The following is a 21693-nucleotide window of genomic DNA, read 5'->3' as shown; positions in this document are numbered from 1 at the left end:
TCAAAAAAATACTTATTTAGAAAAGAACTGGATAATGCAAAAAACAGACCAAGGAAACTCTTCGAAATACTAAAAGATCAATCCAATAAAACTGCCAAATCTGCACCAACAACATCAAAATCAAACGTAGGCAGCGAAGAATTCTCCTCCTTTTTTACAGCAAAGCCATAACGATGAAGGTGGAGCTCAAAAAGGCAGCGGATTGCCTTTTGATCAGTAAGAACACCCTAGCCGAGACTCCATCTCAACCAGTGCTGGAAAGGCCTTAAAACAATGCTCTATGTTCAGAATTCAAGCCTGTCTCTGACACAGATATCGCAAAGATTATCTTGACCATAAAACCAAACAATCACTTCAATGATCCACTTCCTGCAAATTGTTGGTCTACAGTAAACCACCTGCTCATCCCCTCATGGACAAAGATTATTAATGCCTCGCTATCGCAAGGCTCACTACCGGACTGCCTAAAAATAGGGCAAGTCACTCCAATCTTAAAAAAACAGACAGAGAATCCCGCAGACCTAAACAGCTTCAGACCAGTAACAAACATTCCCATGCTAGCCAAAGTGCTGGAAAAAGGTGTACAACAACAACTGAGCCAACACATCTCTGAATTCAACCTGCTGAATGACTTCCAATCAGGATTCAGACCAAACCACAGCACGGAAACAGCGATTCTGCACATTGTGGACGATGCTCTACTTTCCCTTGACCGCAACGAAACCTGTCTCCTAATCCTGCTTGACCTCTCAGCAGCATTTGACACTGTAAAGACATTGCAGATTTGATCACAAACCCCCACTCAATCAAATATAGACATACACATAGACACACACAAATACATGAGCTCAAACTTACAAGGGGCTCTTCACCAACCTCCCTACAAGCCTTGCTGGTAGTAGGAGGTGGTGAGATTGGTAAATTTCAGTGGTATCCCATTATGCGGCTCTTCTGTTTTTTTAAGACGGTTGTGAGACTGCATAGCAGGAGTGTGGGGAAAATGCTTAGAGCATGCCATATGAACAAGAAGTGTGGCTCAATGGTTAGAGTAGGCAGACCTGGAAGCAGAGGTCAGCCCGGGACCAGGGTTCAATTCCCGGCTCGGCTGGGTCTTGAGTCCATAAATTGTCCATGGACTTGATAATTCTCGCTCCAGTGCATACTCGATTCATGGGTTCACACTCTGCGACTCTGGGCAATAGCTTGCTTAATCTCCACAATGGCCCCTCGCGGCGGGATGCCTGGCTTTCACCTTGTGGATGTCCTGCTGGGTTATCTCACAGGGGAATACCAGGACGGGTTCCCTAAGCAAGCGCTTAGAGACCGGTTGGTGATTTACGCTATATAAATATCTTTACATTTACATTTACATTTACAACAAGTCACTTACCTTTGGTAAAGCTTTTTTTGGTGGATACAGTATCTGCCAGTGGATTCCTCACTTTTTCAATTCCTCACCTTTTGAATTATAACAATGTGCAGCATTCCACAGAGACCTTTTTTCTCCTCAGCTCTCCCACGTCTATGTGGATGTCACAATGGAACGGCTCTGCACGCAACTCCACGTGACATCATCGGAGCCATAAGTAGATCTCATCGGCCTGCTGACGTTAGTTCGTCCCATTTTTTCCGTGCCTTTGAGGCGAAATGGGTGAAATAACAACCTTCCCACAAGTATACATAGTATACAAAACACAACTAAACATGGAAATACTACAGCATAGATATTTGCTAAGTTTCAGTAACCTCCTGATTTAAGCAAAAAAATAACGTAAAACATTAATACATTTTCAGTATAAGCAGGTCGGCAACGGGGAGGTGGGTTGGTCAGTGAAGAATTCACAGGCAGATACTGTATCCACCGGAAAATGCGTTACCAACGGTAGGTAACTTGTTTTTCTGATAGATACATCTGCCTGTAGATTCCTCACCTTTTGAATTGAATCCACAAGAAGGCCTGCACTCATAGGTGGGTGCCTTTGTGCCTATATCAAAAAGTCCTGCTCCACAGAATGAGCAAAATGGTCATCCCTCCTCACTTCGGAATCCACGCAATAGTGCTTTGCAAAAGTATGGAGGGAGGCCAAGTTGCCCCTTTGCAGATGTCAACCACACTGTCCCCTCTAGCCGAAGAAGAAGACTTGGTTCTGGTAGAATGAGAACGAATACCTTCAGGAGGATCCTTCTTGGCCAAGGTGTAACAGATCTTGATGCACAAGATTATCCACTTTGACAGCCTTGTCCTTCCTCTTGCCCACATATCCTATGAAGAGTTGATCATCCAGCCTGAAGTAATTGATTCTGTCCAAGTAGAAGCACACTGCCCTCTTGGGGTCCAAACAATTGTGTCTCTCCTCCTCCTTAGAAGGATGAGGGGGAATGTAGAAAGTAGCTAAGGTGATGGACTGCCCCAAGTGGAATGGAATGACCACCTTTGGCAGGAAAGCAGCTCTGGTCCTAAGAACCATCTTATCAGTGGGTAGTGTGAATTCATTTGGTGTACATACTCTTACAAGGCAGAAACACACTCAATGACTGACTCTAGGCCAATGTTTGTAAAAATATTACTTTAGTTACTTTTATTTCTAAGAACCAAGTTGACCTCCGTTACATGTAAGAAGACTTTTATGCACTGCTTTGATTACTGGCAAAAGGTTTGTATAGCATAAAACAATACTTTACAAGTGCATGAATTGATTTCAGTACAGAAAAAATGCTTTGTATTCAGAATCACAATTGATACAATACTAAGACCAATGAAATCCTACGGGAAAAAGACGGGTAAGTAAACGGTTTTCAGATTCAGTCTCCAAGGGTTTTGGTCAACAGAGAGCAAGGGTCAGACTAAGGTAGGTATTGCACCACCAGCTCCACTGTGCGGCCGGGTGCAGAGGTCACTTGGCCCTGAGGTTGGGTGCACCTTGAAAAGGCACCAATTACAGGCAAGTCCCTGCAGTGCAGGGACGCAGGCCTTGGGGGTTGAGGTCAGTAGTGGAGGGTCCACCAAATAGCACTGAGACTGCACCACCAGCGGGGCAGGGGTGGCCACGTGCAGAGTACAAAGGAGGCGTGGGGGGGCAGTTGAAACCAATGGAGATCATTGCTTGGAGAAAGCTGCTGAGGGCTTGGTTAGGAAGGCTGGGCAAAGGAATCTCACGACTGGAGATGTAAGTTGGATAGTAGGGGGATGCCAGGACACAGTCAGTTGAGCACTCCTAGGCCTGGGGACTGCGAGTGCAGGGGTGTATTTAGGCATCTGGTTTCCCTCACCAGATCCGGTCAGGGGTATCCTTCAGGTTGAGGCTGCAGGCATCGAGGGGGAAAGTCAGGAGTGGTCATCCACTGCTGGATCCCAGGTCAGGATCGCCAGAGAGACTTTACTGGGTCAGTGGGCCACCTGGACTAGGGCTGTGGGTGTCTGGTGCAGAGTGGTGCAAGTGTTGCGAATCCGCCTAGATCCAGAGTCCTTGTGTTGGTTTCTTTGCTGAACAAATCCGGTGTCCACGGGAGACAAGAGTCTTTGTGGAAGACCACACAGGTCCCTGGGATTCTTGGAGATTGCTGGCTGCAGGCCATGCTGGTTTCATGGAGCAGGGTCGCTGGATGAGGAGACCAGCCGATAGGTCTGTGCCAAGTCAGTCATCGTTCTTCTTCTCCACTACTGCACCCCTCGTTGGTCCTCCTTCTTTGTGGGTCGTCGAATCTGAGGAACAAGGTTCAGGGGAGTCCTTAAATATTACATATTTGAGGCATATGAGCTGCAGAATACATACTTGTGCATAGATCGCCATCTGGTGTTAGGCTCGGATGTTTGTTGTTGTCTTGGAAGAAGTCTTTGTAGTCATGAGATAGGTGACTCCTCCTTTGGACGATAGTGCGCATGGGCATCAGCTCCATCCTTAGATTGTTTTTTTTTTTTTCCCCGCCATCGGGTACAGATGTGACTTGCTGCGCTTCGGTTCGGTACCGTGTTCCCAACCCTTTTCGACGTGCAACTCATCACCGCTCAACGGTATTGTTTCGTTTGCGTGCCCTTCGACGGGCTAACCTCAAAATCCTCGATTCCGGTCGTCGACGTGGGCCGCTGGGCCTATCTGCCCCACTTGGCTCTACGGCCAATGGAAAGGACTCCATTAAAAAAAATGCCCCCAGTGTGGAGCTAAATTTCCACACAGTGACCACCACAAGGTCTGCAACCTTTGCCTCTCACCAAAACATTAGGGAAGGGATTGCCAGGCCTGCACCTCTTTTCGCTCCAAAAAGACTATACGTGATCACCGGGCTCGACGACACATTCTGGCTCAACAGGCTACACCGGTGCCACACGACATTTTCGACGAAGGCACCGATGTTCCAGAGGCAGAGGATACGGAGGAGCTCGACATTGTCTCTGAAGCTGATGACTCCGATTCCGATGACCACATTACTCTAGGTCAATGAGTGGGTACAAATGTCCATGCCCCTGCCCCATCCGATAAACAGAAGGCCACGGTCAAAACTTTGCCTGAAGGCCTAGGTCGAGACCGAGGAAAAATTTCAGAAGCCCTGCCTCCGGGCCCAGCTCCGAATACAAGAGAAAAGCCTTCTGGCGGCTCGGGACCGAGCAAGCCGCATGTTGGTACTCATAAAACACCTTCAGTACCGAAATCAGGGACACACCCTATTCCCGTTACACCCAAAAAGGCCTCGGTATCGAAATCTTTGGCACTGAAAAACCATATGGCCTCGGAACTGAACAAACACCAAAAACGTTCGGATCCAAAGAAGATTTCGGACTCGACATCGAAGCCAAAGGAGCACAAGACCCCTCCTACGGTTCCAGAGCCCAAATCAAAACCACGCTCGGAACCGAAAAAATCAGCACCAAAAGGAGACGAGCAGGAAGAAATGTTTCGGCCAGATCCTATTGATCCGAAACAAAAGACATTACATGTTGACCCTAAAACAGGCCATATTATCAATATCCTAGCAAAGATGAGGAAATCTGATACTCCACACTCTCCTGAGGTACCTGTGAAGAAAAGACTTTGCAACTTCACCCGAAGACCCTCTTCTCCTATTCTTCCTACCAAACCTTTGTCTCTTTCAAACTCTCCTATACACTCTCCTAGAATTTCTCCAATACTTCCATACTCGCCCTTACCACAGGATGAGGATGATCTAGGGAACGGGGGTGGACACAATAAGGATCCTCTAGATGACCCTGATGATAACACTACTCCACAGGATACATGGGAAGATTACAACAATCCCACAGATCCTCCAGACCTTCCTGATCCGGATGTATACCCATCTAGGCCATCCCCCCAGATAAGAATATAGGTTTTAGTCAGCTCATTAATTGGGCTGCGCAGTATCATGGGGTTGAACTACATTCAGACCCCATGGACGAAGATTTCCTACTAGATACATTTGCTCAGTCACAAAAATCAATACATACATTACCCACGCTTAAAGGTGTCATCAAACATGCACTAGACATATTTAAAGACCCTGTCAGGACCAGGATTCTCAATACTCTGATTGATAAAGTATAAACCTGCCCCTAACGATTCAATTTACATTAAAGGACAACTCCCTTTTGCATTCCTTGGTAGTCTCAAATGCCAGAAAACGTGCTAATTCCCAAACCTCTGGTGATTCTCCACCTCCAGAGAAAGAGTCTAAACTGCTAGATGCATCAGGCAAATGAGTTGCCTCCCAAGCAACCAATCACTGGAGAATAGCTAATGCACAAGCACTGATTGCCAGATATGACAGGGCTCACTACGATGAGCTTTAAGATCTTATTCAACATTTACCTGACCAATACAAACCCAAGGCCAACGATCTAGTCCAGGGGTCTCCAACCTTTTCCGTAGTGAGAGCTACTTCTGCTCAGTGAAAATCATTGTGAGCTACTAAAGGCACGGCAACCCGCGAATTGTTCCCAAAGTTCCCCCACGCCCAGCTTAATTAACTAAAGGGCCTCTACAGAGAAAGAGCTACCCATTTAGTGTATGTATGCAATGCACAACATGAAACCAGAAAACCTAGCAATAATCCAGGCTTTCCTCTTCAACAAACTGTGTGATCCTGGCCTCTGCAGTCACCAGCTAAGTAGACTACAATCATAAGAAAGTATAGGATCCCGCGGAGCTGTGTAAAGCTACCAGAATACTGAAAACAATAAATTGCATGTCTGTCTCTCATGCCTTGTCATCCAACACACGGTCCCATCCCATAACACGGTAAATGCACATCGGTGGTCATCACCCATAACACGAAACACTTCTCAAAAAAGAATGACAACACCATTCCAACCACACACCCTACATAATGTAGCTTTCTGACCATGTAGGTAAGTACTTCAGTGCCCCCCAATTATTACATCATGTCTTCTTTTTCTTTATTATAACACATGATGGCACCTTGAAATGCTTGAGTTCAGGGTGTGCACTGCACAAAAATCTCCTCTGACAGACTATAAAGGTGCTCCATGCAGTAATGAGCTATCCCACATGTTTGGTACACATGACTTCCATCTTAGTTCATTAATATAGCATTGTCATAAGGGACGGTAGGAGTTCATGACTGTTTCATGTTTAAAAACTATCACTCCTAAAAATGCCTCTCAATGCAGTGATATGATTTGATTGTCTGATGAAATGTTTCTCCTTGTTGGAGAAATACAAGTAGGCAATTTTTAAAAGATACCATTTCTGTATGACTTTTGTGTAATTATTTACAAAATGTTCAAATATGTGCAAGGAAGGGGACATACGCATAAGCTTGGCTCATGTTTCAACTTTCCCTGGTCATTGGCTGCAGAAAATATAGGCACTACAGGGGGTAGGTACTTTTTGCAAATGGGATGAATTTAAAGTGATGTGTTAAGACTTAAGAGCCTTATGTTTATTATGCCATCAAATTAACACTTCATTTGAAATTTCTCCCATTATTTCATTAAATTAAAGCAGCGTTTTACAGGTTTTTTTTTGTTTAATAAGGTGCGTCTTGCATGTTGTTCCTAGGCACAAAACGAAGCCATGAAGTTATTTTGCATTTCTCTCATCATTTCACTAAAATGTAATGAATAGAAATGTAAAATGATGTTTGGGGCCACAGCTGCCAAGTTTTCAGGTTGCTTACGTGTGACATTTCTATGTGTTTAGTATGTATATGTGTGACATTTCATTTCCAATGAGTGACTCTGTGAATAACACTATTATGGTTAAAACCAAGCTGTAATATACATGCGAATAAATATTTATCACAAATTACCCAGTTCTGAGACATGTAATGTTCAGGTAAAACCCTTAAACTGACATAAAACCCCTGAAATGGAAGGTCCTGAACCAGTGTCTGACCTTAGAACAGAGCAGGCCTCGAAAAGTCGTACAAACATGACCTAACCTGCATGTCAAATAACTTCAATTATTTGCTCGCTCTTTAAAGAGGAAAGTATATTTTTTATTTAGTGTCACAGTAAAGTAGTTTAGTGATAGTCGGACATAAACCAACCTCACAAAATGCATTGTCCTGTAAACATTAGTAGAAGGCAACACGGTCTATTTTCTTTAAAAAAAATATAGGATAAGTGAAGGTGGAGAAACTTTCTTTAATCCTGTTATCAAACAAAACTATTTTGCCCAAGACGTTTCAAGTGAAGGCTCAAATTGGACAAATATTCTCATTGACACATTTGACAGATGGTTTGTTTTATCTGTTTGCTAGTTGTTCCTAAGTATACAATGTTTTATAGATTAATATGCCTCTCTCTGCAACAGTAGACAATTCTAGATTTGTCCGCAGGCCAAGCGTAAATCAGAAAGGTAGGCCGCACGTAAGGTTAAGGTATTTCAAACTACCTATCCTAAGACTTGTTATTACCTGAACTAAACATCTCACATCCCTATTTGGTTCCCCACAAAGTGCACCCAGATAATTGTTTGTAGGCTTACCGTAACTTTGTCTTACTCCTGGTGCTTGCTGCGCTGCTCTGCTGGCTCTCGCTTACGGCAGGGGCAGAGGCTCTCTCTCAGAAGGGGGCATGTGCAAGTCGAGTGAAATCATTCAAGGACACTGATAACTGCAGGCATCAGTCATCCCTCTGTGGCAGTAGTCAATACTGGTACTTTGACGATGGCTTCACGCTAGGCAGAAGCTGCAGAGACTTTTTTCTTGACTGGGCCTGGGGCTCGGGACAGTGCGCAGATTGCATGCTGCCTGCAGTGCTGGTTTACGGTGGCTGCAGAGGAGTCTTTTAATGAGGGCTAAGGTCAGTGTTCCCTACTATTTTCACCAGGCTGCAACCATTGTCTGCCAGGGTGGCCCCAGGAGGACTAAATCATCCTATGATGCCTAATCTATAAGGCACCAAAAAGCACGGCTTTCACTGTCCCACATGGCTAAAAGGTGAAACTTAACCCTAGCAGCTGCTGGCACCTGGAATAACAAATTTAAGCTGCCGCCACCAGTGTCTGCGCACCCTGTGTGGCCATGATAGGTAGGCACGCCTTGCCAGAAAAAAGAGGAAAGGCACCGCCCCGTTGAATCACATGTAGGCCCTGCCGGGTGCTGGTCACTCAGGATTGGATCTTGTTTAGTTAGTGCTGTGATGCACGCTGTGTCAGGCCACGTGGTACCTCTGAGGCGGCAGCAGGGCAGAGAGTCTCAGCTTGATTGAAACACGCACTGCTCACGCCGGACTGACGTCACCCACTTTTCTAGAACGAATTAGAGGCCAAAAAGGCCTAAAAATAAACAATGACAATGATAGGGTACAAAAGCGGGCATCGGGATGCGAGTTACTGGTAGGTTGTTGACGAGCTACCGGTAGCTCGCGATCGACAGGTTGGAGACCCCTGCTGTAAACCATACCAAAATTCTAGATCGCTTGAAATAAAGGAGGGGCTTAAAGGGGACAGCCCTAAAGTGATTTAGTTCGTTCTTAGCAACAGGTCGCAAAAATTCATAGTGAACCAAACTTTATCTGCCTCAGCCTGAAATTTGATTCGGAGTACCACAGGGCTCAACACTATCCCCTGCTCTATTCAATTTGTATGTAGAGCCACTCACAGAAATTTTACAGCAAGTAAACATCTCCTTCCACATGTAAGCTGACGATACACAGCTTTACATCAAGATCACATCGATAGAGATCGGTATCATGAACCAGGCATTAAAGAAAACCTTCCACTGGCTAACTAGTAATCACTTCAAACTTAACCCACAGAAAACTGAATTCCTTTTGATTTCCTCCCAGAAAAGTGCTACAAATATTGTGGAGTGGACCAAACTAATCACTGCGCTAAACTGTATTCTGAGAATTGTGGATTCAACCAAATCCCTGAGCATTACGCTAGACAAAAACCTGAACATGCTTGCACATATCAACACGATGACAAAAAACACCCGCTTCCATTTAAGCTACCTCAGAAAACGGAAACTTTTCATAAATAATTCAGACCTTAAAACCGCAGTCCAGGCTCTAGTCATATCAAGGATCGAGTATGGTTGCACATTACTAGCCCGTCTTCCTAAGATTTCAACAGCACCACTAAAAGCCTGTCTTAATGCAGCTACAAGACTTATAACCGGATCCAGAAAATTCGACCACATCACCCCTCATCTGAAAGCGCTCAACTGGCTGCCCTACGAAGCAAGAATACAACTGAAAATGGAATGTATCACTCACAAAGTGATACATTACAATACACCCAGGTACCTAGCTCAGAAACTCACTCTATCAGGAGGATGCCGGGTCTCTCGGAGTCATGGAGAGGTATTACTGTAACTGGCCCTCTTCCGAAAGAAAATAACTTATGACCGAGCTTTCTCTGGAGCAGCACCAAGAATTTGGAACGCCCTCCCCCCCTAACATAAGAAAAATCTCGTCCATCGCGGCTTTTAAAAACGCAGCCAAAACCTTTTTTTATGAGCAAATTCCTACCTTAACTCCAGCAGTCTTGACATTATCAGAGGACCTTCTTGTTTAATACACACGCTACCACACAGCGACCACTAAAATCTTTTTTGTATTGTAAATTTGAATGTCATGCACAAATGTTTCGTTCACAATTCAATGTATAATTAATGTCTTTGTAGCAAAACCGTTGCTAGTCACTTATCGTATATTGATAAGGTTTACTGTAACTGCAAGGTGTTTGTACTGTTCTAAGTGGAAAGTTATGTAAATGTAAAGAGCTCTGATACCGGATTAGGGTCATGTTCGTGCTATATAAAACACCAAATAAATAAATAAATAAGGGCAGGACTGAGACCGGTAATACGTTGTGCATAGGCCAAGCAAAATATTTTCAGATCGGAATAAGCTATGGTCTTGCTGCCTTTGAGTATGATTCAGACCAGTAATCAGGCATGGGAGAACTTCTAACTCTGTGCCAGACCACTTGTACCATTGAGTCCCATCTCCAAAAACCTATTATGTGTATTTGTAAAGTGCATTATCACCCGTGAGGGTATTCTGGCACTGAACAGGTGTGTGTGTGTCTAGCCCTGACTATGGTAGGTTAGTTAATTGAAAAGCCTGGTGTTTAGCTTCTTGTGTAATTCAAGAAGAGAGGAGACGGCTCTTATGTGGAGTGGGAGACCATTCTATGCTTTAGGAAGAATGTAAGAGAAAACCCACGCTCCTGATCTGGTTCTGTTTATACGTGGCAAAGTGCAAGTAAGAGTCCTGTGGAGCGGAGGTATGTCGGTGGTTGGTGGAAGGAGATGGGTCTGTTCAGGTTAGTGGGGCTTACGTTGTGTAGTGCCTTGAATGTGTGTGTGAGGAGATAGAAATGAATGCATTTGTGTATCGGGAGCCAGTGGAGCTCCCTGAGGTGTGGCGTGATGTGTGTTCATTGAGAGAGGTTGACCTATTCTTTACTGTTAGTGGGCTTGGAGGCTGCCCAGTACCTCCCGTTGGTTGGCCCTAAAGCCACTCACAGTTGCTTGCTTCTTGCTGGTCAGCTCTGCGTTCAGCAGTTTCCTCTTCTTGCATGTAACCTTCCCCTGGAGCATGGCTCAGGTACTTGTTCTTACACTGCTCGCACTTTTGGGAGCTGTTTTTTTCATTTTGTTGAGCCACTCTACAGAGTGGCTGGCTCTGTTGTCAGCAACCTCCCTGTTGTCTGTACCCCCACACAGCACAAATAATGAGCCTGGAGGTCAGATGCCTTTGTCCCCTCCTCTGACTTTTGTTTTTGTTACAGCTTTTATATAGCGCAAACTCAACCTGAAGATGCTGGAACGCTTTACACCAGGACACATTCATTTTGTGTTGGCATGGGAAGATTACTTGATTTGTCCATAGTCACATGATGTTGAGCCGGTGCTGAAAGTCAAACCTGGTTCCCTAGCTCAAAAGTTTGCTGCTTTGGTTGTATTGCCACATCCTCTCCCCTTGCTTGCAGTTATCAGATACACATGTTTGTGCTGACATTTATTTTTGCACTGCAAAGCTCTGTCTTCGAGACCTTCAAACACGGAAGCAAGATGAGCCATGTCACAGTAAAATCTTCAGGCAAATGTCTGATGTAAAATGTCAATTGTCACACCCAAGCAAATTTGAAAGATTTTGATAACTTCAGAGTTCAGCAGACGCCCTCATATAACCTCAGTCCGAAAATATTTGTGTCTTTGTCTGCCACCAGACCCTGGTAGAAAGTGCACAATCATTTGGCTGCCTCCCACAGAAAGCTGGTTCTGAGCCTCGCCTGATACACTAACTGGTTACCTGCTGGGGGGATCTCTGCACCAGCAGTGTTATTCCTACCCTGGGAGTTAGTAAAAAACACAGTGTATCATTTCTATCACCTTTAAAGAACAGCCATTGAATTACCAATCTTTATAATAAACCTTTCTTCGTAAAAGGCTAATTTGCAGTGTGACATGTTTGAAAAGAGGGGAGAAGGAAACAGACGAGCTGTCCGCCATGACGGAAAGGTATTGATAACAAGAGGTCAAGAGCAAAGCTGAGTTATAAAAAAAGGTGACTTTGAATGATTAGCGTTCCTTTCTGTCACCCAACAGGCTACCATTGTCCAAGCAATGTATTGTTTCATTTAGACAGGGTCAGCTAATCTTTGATAGACTCCATTGCTGAGCCAATGTGCTCCAGCGCAGAGCTGGGTTTTCTACAAGCTTAGGAAAGTTGACTGGCCTGGAACAGCACATCACTTTGATGTCCTGAGCCGGGGGAAATGTCTTAATGTTTGAATCAATAACATATGTCGAAATAAAGGGAGCAGGGGAATGAGGTAACTGCAAGTCAGGACTGAGGGCAAAGGATGAAGAATGTTAAGCTGGCGCCAAGCCTCAAACCTGGCTTCCCAGCTCGGAATTTGGCAGCTTTTGCCGTTATGTCACATCCTCACTCCTGGCTTGCTTGCAGATATCAGATGGCAGATAAACATGTTTGCATTGCTGACCTTATTTATTTTTGAACTGGGAAGCTTGCATTTGAATCCATCTCCTCCTGCCTAGTCCCTCTTTCTTCTTCTCCCATGCGCCACCTCGTCCCTGTTCTTTCCTCCCCCTCCCACCCTGGTCCTTCTTTTTTTTTCTCTCACTTCCCACCCCTGTCCCTCTTTCTTCTCTCATCGCCCACCCGTCTGTTTCTTCTACCTCCCCAACACACCAAAAAAAAAACTCTATCAAGGGGCCAGCGATGGCCGCTCCATAATGCTTTTATACCTGTCCTGTAATCTCCTCCTACCAGCCCTCCTGTTTACCACCCACATCTGCCCTCCTGTTCACCAACCATACCCGTCCTCCCGTTCACCCCACCCACACCCGATTGACAAAGCCAATAGCTCACCCATAGTCGAGACCTATTGGCTTTACCAATGCTTATTAATTTTTATTGTTTTATCTCTGCCTTATAAGCTTTAGAATAGAATACAACAGACTGGCAGCAGGTTTAAGACATGGCTAATACAGTTCACAGCAGAAATGTTTTAAGTGCCACAGGAATTAAACCTCATCAGAACTTTGCATGGAAAAACAAGCAAAATGGCACTTGCTTGAATTTTCAAACTCGAAGTGTAAGAGGTTATCTGCCACTGTAGCAGTCAATGGATGGTCCTCTCTCTAAGGAGCCTAACCTTTTCCTCTCTCTGTTCCAGGTACTTCCTGCTGTGTGTAAATTATTTCTTCTACGGGGAGACTGTTACAGACTACTTCTTCACCCTAGTGCAGCGAGAGGAGCCTCTGAGGATCCTAAGCAAGTATCATCGCTTCATATCCTTCGCACTCTACCTTATAGGTAAGTCCTTTTCTAGCTCTGCCTACTCCTTTAGACCTGCATATGTTTTATTGTGTGTTTTTTTGCGCATGATCTCTTTTTCAAGGTTTGTACTAGTAAGTTCTACTTTGTTTTTATTAATGAATTATTTTCAGGATTAGTTTAGTCCACTTTTTAATTTAGTTATCAATAGAAATACTATTCACTATTGTTTCTTGGCAGAACACATGCAGGCTGCCACCGCCACCTCTTTCTTTCTATCTCTCTCTTCTGTTTATATCTCTACTCTATCTCTCATGCCTCTATTTCTCTCCCTTTCCTAGTTACTGTTTTCTTTCCTTCATTACCACTGTACTTTTCTTCTTAAAATGTAACGTTTTCTTTTTGTCCAACTGAAGTCCTTGTGTTTATTTTTAGTACCTACATTGTGGTTGCATGGAAATGTCATGAAAATCAATTATTCATTTCACGCCAATAAAAAGACTCCAGGCAACTCTGGCCTCGCTCTGTTCAAGTTCTATTTTATGGCAGTGTTTGACGTGCCAGGACAGAGTGTGCAAAGTAGATTTCCATGCTGTGTATGAGAATAAATGCGGAATGCATATTGAAAAAAGAACGCTCACTTTTTTATGTTACATAAATGCCATATCCGACCTATGGTAGTGATCCTCTCCAAACAGCCAAAAGGGATGCATGTTCAGTTTTGTCCTAAACAGGTTTGTCATTGAATACCCCCTTTTGAACTCTAGAAACTTGTCAGCTTGATGAATAGCTGCTTGATGTGCCTATCTGTCCCACTCTGGAAAGCACAAGCAACAAGCTCTTGTCTTCTATGCACTCTTGGAAAAAAATGAACAATTGTATTCCTAGTGCCTGATTTCCAGTAGCATCCGGTTGCATTCATTTAATACTGCAATCTAAAACGCGTAACAATCTATATGCTATGCATGGCTTTTAAGTACCCCTTGCCACTTTTCTTTATGGTAAATGTTCCATGTGACTCATTAGGTCAGGGTTTTGGCAACACAGCTGTAAAACATACTTGTTGCCTCTGTTCTACGTAGAGTGAGCTCTGGACCCACCTGTTAATACCATTAGCCTTTTTACCACCCTCTTTCTGCCACTGCTTTGAGACTTTGTAGCTTACATCTTCGCTCAGTCCAGAAAAGTATTTCTGTCTCCTCTAATGCAATTGCCTGGTATGGTGTATCTTCCCACCTCCAGTGGAATGCTAGCATTGAACTGCATGGTTATTTTACAGTGGGGTAGTGTTATACAAATATTACACTCCAACTACAGGTCTCTCTGTTGGCTCCTTGATGCGTGTTCCCACCTTTTCCCATCCTTTTTCTGCTCCTGCTGGCTTCCGTCAGCCCCTTCTTCTTTCAAGCGTGCCTCACTCTTGTTTCACCTGTCCATCACACTCTCGTTCCGCTCTCCCACCCCTTCCTCTTTTCTCTGTGTGATCCTTGTTCCTCCTGCCCAGTCATCTCTTTAATTTCTTACTCCCACAGATACATATTTACTGTCTTGCTTTTTTCCCCGCCCACCAGCCCTTCCCATTCTCCTCACCCAGCACACCCTCCCATTCTTGTGTCCCTCCCTCTCTCCCCTGTGTATCACTCCTCATTAGCGACCCATCCTCCACTCCCATTGGCTTCTCTTTAGTGTGCCTTTTGCACATGCCTTCAAATGACAGTCTCTGCCTATAATAACATTTTTCTTGTCTTCAATGCAGTTGTCATTTTGTTTCCATATCAATTTCAGTTGAAGGTTGGATGACAAAAGAGCCTTTATTAGTCCTTACCGTTCTTTCTATGTCATAGAAACTAACGAAAGCCTGTAATAAAGTCTACCTTGTCATCTCACCTCTTATTGACATATAAATAAACAGGAATTATGGCAATCAAGGGTGTTTTCAATATAGACTGGATTTTGTTTCTTTAATGTGTATTTAATTTGATTATGCTACAATGCTTTAGCATATTATACCAAACATTATTGACTATTACTGATGTTTCAAAAGTGAAATTACTCTGTTTTCAGTAATCCTACCCACCCCACATCAATCATACTTTTATTTCAGCAGCCCTTTATCAGAAATAAGTGTGAATACATATTGAAAGTGAAGTATGGTCACTTTTTTCCTATGCCTGGTCGGTTTATTTTTAGCCTGATGATTTAAAAACTGGAGTGTTGAAAATCTGATAAAACATGTTTTGGACCAAAGAAGGGAATACTTTATGTACGAGGCATGTGTGCTGTAGATACTCATGCTTTGCGTACTCCTGCCATCTAGTGTTGGGTCCAGATGTTTGCAAGTTGTTTTAATCTTTGAAGGAGTCTTTCGAGTCACGAGGTACGGTGACTCCTCCTTTTGGTGATAGTGCGCATGGTCGTTGACTCCATTGTTAGATTGTTTTTTTCTGCCATCGGGTTCGGATGTGCATTTCTGCGCTCCGGTTCGGAATAGTTTCTTGGGTTCCCCTCGTGCGCAATCCACTCTAACCTCGATTCGGTCAACAAAATGTCAATTTCCGAATGGAAAATTAGTGGGCGGCCTTCGGGCCTAACCGTGTCGGTCCGGCTCTTCGGCGATGGACTGGCCTCCATTTAAATTCTGCCCTCAATGCCATGCCAAGTACCCGCATACCGACTTGAACCAGGTTTGTACCTTGTGTTTGTCTCTAGAGCACAAAGAACAAGACTGCGACGCGTGCAATTCTTTTTGATCCCAAAAAACTCTCCAAGATCGTAGGGCTCGACTTTGGGAGATGCAGCGCCATCATATCGATGGCACGCCTGATGAAGATAAACCTTGATGTCGACGATGTGCCGCTCGGACAGGGTGACGCGAGTACAGAAGACCCCTTGCCCCGACCACCCATCCCTCGCAAATCTAAGGCTTTGGCACCACCTCTGCCTTCTGGCGAAGGTGGGCACTGAGACGATGTTTCTGACGCTCCGCCTTTCAGCTCGGCACTGAAACATACTGTCAAGCCTTTTGGCTTGAGATCGAGTCAGCTCAAAGCCACTTCGGAGCCAAAATCTTCCGGTTCGAAACAAAAAGTTGTTTCGGAGTCGAAACCTTCGACACCGAAAAGCAGCAAACAACCTTCAGAGCCGAAATCGTCCGTGCTGAAAGGTCACTCCATCTCGGCTCTGAAACCTTCGGTACCAAAAACCGAAGATGCCCTTCGACACCTTCAGATCCGAAAATAGACATTGTACCGTCCAAACCGTATCCCAAGCAAAAGAAACTCTATATTAATCGTGACACAGGACGTATTCATGCCAAGACACCATCCAAACACAAGCTTCCTGATGATGATAGGCATTATAAAATCCCCAACTTTACATCCTTTACATATTACACCACATCACTCTCCATTATCTCATCATGGAGAAGACTATACTGATGAGGGAGACACACATTTGCCATTGGATCCATGGATGAATCATACAACTGACCCTCCAATGGATGACGATCGTGACCTTTACCCTGCCAAGCCATCTACACCTGATGACAATTTCTCTTATCAAGAACTCATTGCCAGGGCTGCACAATACCATGGGTTGGAGCTCTATAAAGAATCCTTAGAGGAGGACTTTCTATTTGAGACTTTAGGATCCACACACAGGTCAAGCCACACACTCCCTATGTTCAAAGGTATGATGAGGGACGCAGACGAGATTTTCAAAGACCCTGTACATGCGCGAGTCCTCACTCCTAGAGTCGACAAGAAATCTAAACCTTCTCCAACAGATCCAGAGTTTATTAAAGGCCAGTTACCACTTGATTCTTTAGTAGTACCTAACAATCTTAAGTCAGCTAATTCTCAAACTTTGAGGGATGCTCCTCCCCCAGATAAAGAGTCAAAACTCATTGATGCTTCTGGCAAATGTATAGCTGCACAAGTGTCCAACCACTGGCGCATTACTAACACACAGGGCCTTCTAGCCAGATACGATAGGGCACACTGGGACGAAATGGAGCAATTACTGCAATATCTCCCAGAGGAGCATAAAGCCAAAGCTCAAGATTTAGTCCAGGAAGGAAAATTAATTTCCAACTTTTCCATTAGGTGTACTTTAGATGCTGCAGACACCGCAGCTAGGGAGGTAAATACTAGGGTTTTACTCAGGAGGCATGTCTGGTTACGGATTTCTGGGTTTAAACCTGAAATCCAACAATTCATTCTAGATACACCTTTTGATAAACAACATCTTTTTGGCCCTGAAGTTGATCAAGCATTAGAAAAAATGAAGAAGGACACTGAAGTTGCCAAGTCTATGGGAGCACTTCTGTCTTCTTCAAACAGAGGTTCCTTTCAGCGCTCCTTTTACCAGTGAGGGTGCAAGTCAACAACTAAAGTTCAAAACACTTCCTCCTACAAAGGTAACAACCAATCCTCTTCTCCAAGAGGATTTTTCAGAGGAGGTTATAGGGGAAATAGTTCCAAAGGTAGCAGTAAAAACACCACACCCCATAACTCCGCTTCCCCTAACAAGCAGTGGCTTCCCCACACTTCCCTCCGATTATTCCACACCTGTCGGAGGAAGACTTCAATGCTTTCTCCCAATTTGGGAATCTATAACAACCAACAAATGGGTGCTTGGAATTATCCAGCATGGTTATTGCCTGGAGCTTACCACCAATCCTCCAAATATTCCTCCTCGTTTTCACAAATTGTCACTAGACCATCTGCTATTGCTCGAAGAAGAGGCGCAATCACTCTTACTGAATGGAGCTATAGAGCTAGTTCCACTTCAATACCAAGGGTCAGGAGTCTATTCTCTCTACTTTCTGATCCCCAAAAAAGACGGCTCACTAAGACCTATTCTAGATCTGAGAGAGTTGAACCGATACATACTGCAAGGCGATTTTATGTCTACTCTAGACTTAAAAGACGCTTATTTTCACAATCCAATTCATCCAGCTCATCGCAATAACCTCAGATTTGTGATATTAGGCAGGCATTACCAGTTCCAAGTACTTCCATTTGGGGTCACCACTGCGCCACAGTATTTACCAAATGTCTAGCAGTAGTAGCCGCTCGTCTCAGAAGACAATGTATTCATGTCTTCTACCTAGATGACTGGCTCATCAAAGCCAGCACTTACCAAACCTGTGTGCAACACACTCAGACAACAATACACTTACTTCATCAATTGGGCTAGAGCATCAATGCACAAAATTCGTACCTGTGTCCTGCACAGATGCAGTCTTATCAACACTCTAAAAGCTCATGCCTCTCCCAATGCAACCAGATTTCACAAGATTCAGTCTTTAGTACTACAGTTTCAGCCCAATCAAACATTACCATCCAAAGTTTTCATGCAACTGCTGGGAATGATGGCATCTTGCAGTACAATCATGCCCCATGCAAGGCTTCACATGCTTCCTCTACAAGAATGTCTAGCAAGTACGGCAAGTCCGGTCCTGTTTTACAGCCACAATCTGGCCCCCCCACTGACCCGGCTGAGATCCGATGTCGAACACTGGCGGTCCCTGCCGCTCTCCCTGGTGGGCCGAGCCGCCCTCTTTAAGATGCTTGCTCTCCCGCGATTCTTATCTATACTTCATAACTGCCCGAACCGAGTTCCAGATGCCTATTTTACAGCGGTAGAGGGCGAGGTTCGTACGTTACTGTGGAATGGCGGGGCCCCCCGGATATCGCTGAAAAAACTTACCAAGGGGTGGTATGATGGAGGCATAGCCTTGCCGGACCTGACACTATATTACAGGGCCTCGCAGTTGGTAGTAGTAAATCACTGGGTATATCGACCTCCTGACGACCCGGCGTTCATGCTAGACAAATACCAAACGGGGCGAGAAGGGTATTTGGGAGCGCTTTCCTCCAAAACCAAAAAGCATACATTTATAGGCCCCATGTCTCATACAATTGATATCTGGAGCCAAGCGAATTCCCAACTGGGGTGGGCAAACACCCTCACAAAGGCGACACCACTATGGCAGACCCAAAGACTTGGTACCCTATGTTTTCAGCCGGGGTTTGACAAATGGGACCTGATTGGCATCTCAAAGGTCAGAGACTTGCTAAAAAAAGGTTCCATTCTTAGCTTTGAGGAACTGACGGGAACCTACCACATGGCGCAAGGTGAACTATTTCGCTACCTTCAGATTCGACATGCCCTCCAGACGGCATTTACTAACCTACATGACATTCCGGATTCGTCGCCTCTCGAGGACAGACTATTAGATGGACAATTACACTCGAGGGCCATCTCACTGACGTATAAAAACTGTGCAACAACCTCCCCGACACATTCGAGATGCTTCGAGAGAAGTGGCAACGAGACATAGGATCCATGGAGGAAGAGGACTGGAGGGAGGCACTGATGTCTCCTAGGAGGGCGGCGATCACCCTCCGATACAGACTGATCCAACTCAGGATCCTACATAGGTCCTATATGACGGGGGTCGTCCTTGCAAGAATAGGGGCTAGTGAAGATGCACTCTGTATTAGGGGATGCCAACATGAGGCCACTTTCTATCATACGGTATGGGACTCCCCTGCGATCAAATTGTTATGGGAGGGGGCCATGACTAAGCTTCAAACCGCGCTGGGGAAAACGCTGGCCCTCACGCCTCAGGTGGGCCTACTTAACATATGGGAGGCTACGGACCTCACGGAGACCGAGCAGCAGATGGTAATGCTGGGCTTCACCTTGGTCAAACGGAAAATAGCACGCCACTGGGGGGCTGCAGATGCACCATCCATACGAGTATGGATACAGGAGTTAGACAGATGCATGATAGCCGAAAAGGAGGTGTTCATAATTCGAGGATGCCCAAAGAAGTGGGAGAAGAAATGGAAAGCATGGAATAGGTACAGAGGGACCTTATGTGCATCCCCAATGGTGGACTTGACACTACGACGAAAAGAAATCAGAGAAGTGTTACAATTGTGAATGTAATTCATTGTACTTTATTTAGAAAAGTGTTCTATGGTGCTGCTGGCACAAATGTGACTCTGTAAGTGTACTTGACAAAATCAATGAAATGTTATATCAAACAAAAGAATGTCTAGCAAGTCAGTGGAAGCAATAACTGGGACAATTAACCGACCTAGTGTTGGTAAACGGCCGTACCCATCGCTCTCTGCAGGGGTAGAACCCACAAAACGTATCAAAAGGGTGTCCCTTCATAGGCCCTATTCCACAGACTGTGCTAACAACAGACGCATATCTCACCTGTTGGGGTGCCCATCTCCAACATTATACAATCCAGGGTCTGTGGAGTGACAATCACAAAAGTCTCCACTTCAACTACCTAGAACTTCTGGCAGTGTTCCTAGAACTTAAAGCTTTTCAGACTCACCTTCTAGGCAAAGCTTTTCTAGTCCGAACGGACAACACGACAAGAATGTACTATGTACAAAAACAAGGAGGGACACACTCTCTCCAACTGTCACGCCTCTCACAGAACATTTGGAACTGGGCAATTCATCACAGCATCTATTTCTTGGCAGAACACCTTGCAGGAGTAAACAATCAGATTGCCGACCTCCTCAGCAGACAGAGGCAGCAAGTTCACGAGTGGGAACTTCATCTTCAAGTTCTTTTTCCTTACTTCCAACACTGGGGATTGCCACAAATAGATCTGTTTTCCACAGTAGACAGCGCAAAATGCCCAAACTTCGCATCCAGGTTCTCGCACCCTCTCTCCAAGGGCAATGCCCTATGGATGAATTGGTCAGGGACGTTTTCCTAGGCTTTTCCGCCTCTCCCACTGCTTCCATTGCTAGTTCGGAAGCTCAGACAAACATCCCTTACACTGATCCTAGTATCCCCCATGTGGGCTCGTCCACCTTGGTACACCACCCTGTTAGAATTGTGGTTCCACATCAAAAACTACATCTCACCTCCAGTCTCCTCATTCGGAGCCATGGAGAAATCAGACATCCAAATCCCAAGGAGCTCAAGCTAGCGATTTGGCTATTTAAATCCATCTCCACAATGTATGACTATTTTAAAAGAAGCAAGCATGCCTACTGCCAGAGCTTGCTATGCAGCAAAATGGAAAAGATTTGTAATAACAACAACATTAATTCTCTAGACGCTTCTATACAAAATATTATCTGTTACCAGTTGCATTTGCAGCAAACAGGGTTAGCTTACACATCTATTCCTTTACACCTTGCAGCAGTAGCTGCCTATTTGAAAAACAGACAACCTTTATCTCTTTTCAAAATTCCAGTAATCAAAGCTTTAATGGACGGTTTGAAAAGAGTAATACCACCAAGATTTCCACCTGCACCAGTGTGGAATCTTGATATTGTCCTACAAGACTTATGGGTCCACCCTTTAAATCCTTACATAAATGTCCTCTACAGTTCCTCTCATGAAAAGTTGTTTTCCTCATTGCTATCACTTCATTAAGAAGAGTTGGTGAGCTACAGGCTTTAAACCTGGAAGAATCTTTCTTTCAACTC

General features: G+C 44.7%; 1 protein-coding gene across 1 annotated transcript in view; it reads left to right on the top strand.

The window, feature by feature from the left end:
• The window catches only part of CDS2 (CDP-diacylglycerol synthase 2), a 335907-nt gene that overhangs the window by 151509 nt on the left and 162705 nt on the right, over positions 1 to 21693 (top strand). The window contains exon 5 of the mRNA XM_085636351.1: positions 13116 to 13255. Within this exon, the coding sequence (XP_085492477.1) occupies positions 13116 to 13255 (140 nt within the window). The remainder of the gene's footprint in view (positions 1 to 13115; positions 13256 to 21693) is intronic.

This window comes from Triturus cristatus, chromosome 11, assembly GCF_964204655.1.
Source record: "Triturus cristatus chromosome 11, aTriCri1.1, whole genome shotgun sequence".
Classification (NCBI taxonomy): domain Eukaryota; kingdom Metazoa; phylum Chordata; class Amphibia; order Caudata; family Salamandridae; genus Triturus; species Triturus cristatus.
Note: the sequence above shows the minus strand (reverse complement) of the source record. Positions and strands in the feature narration are given on the sequence as shown.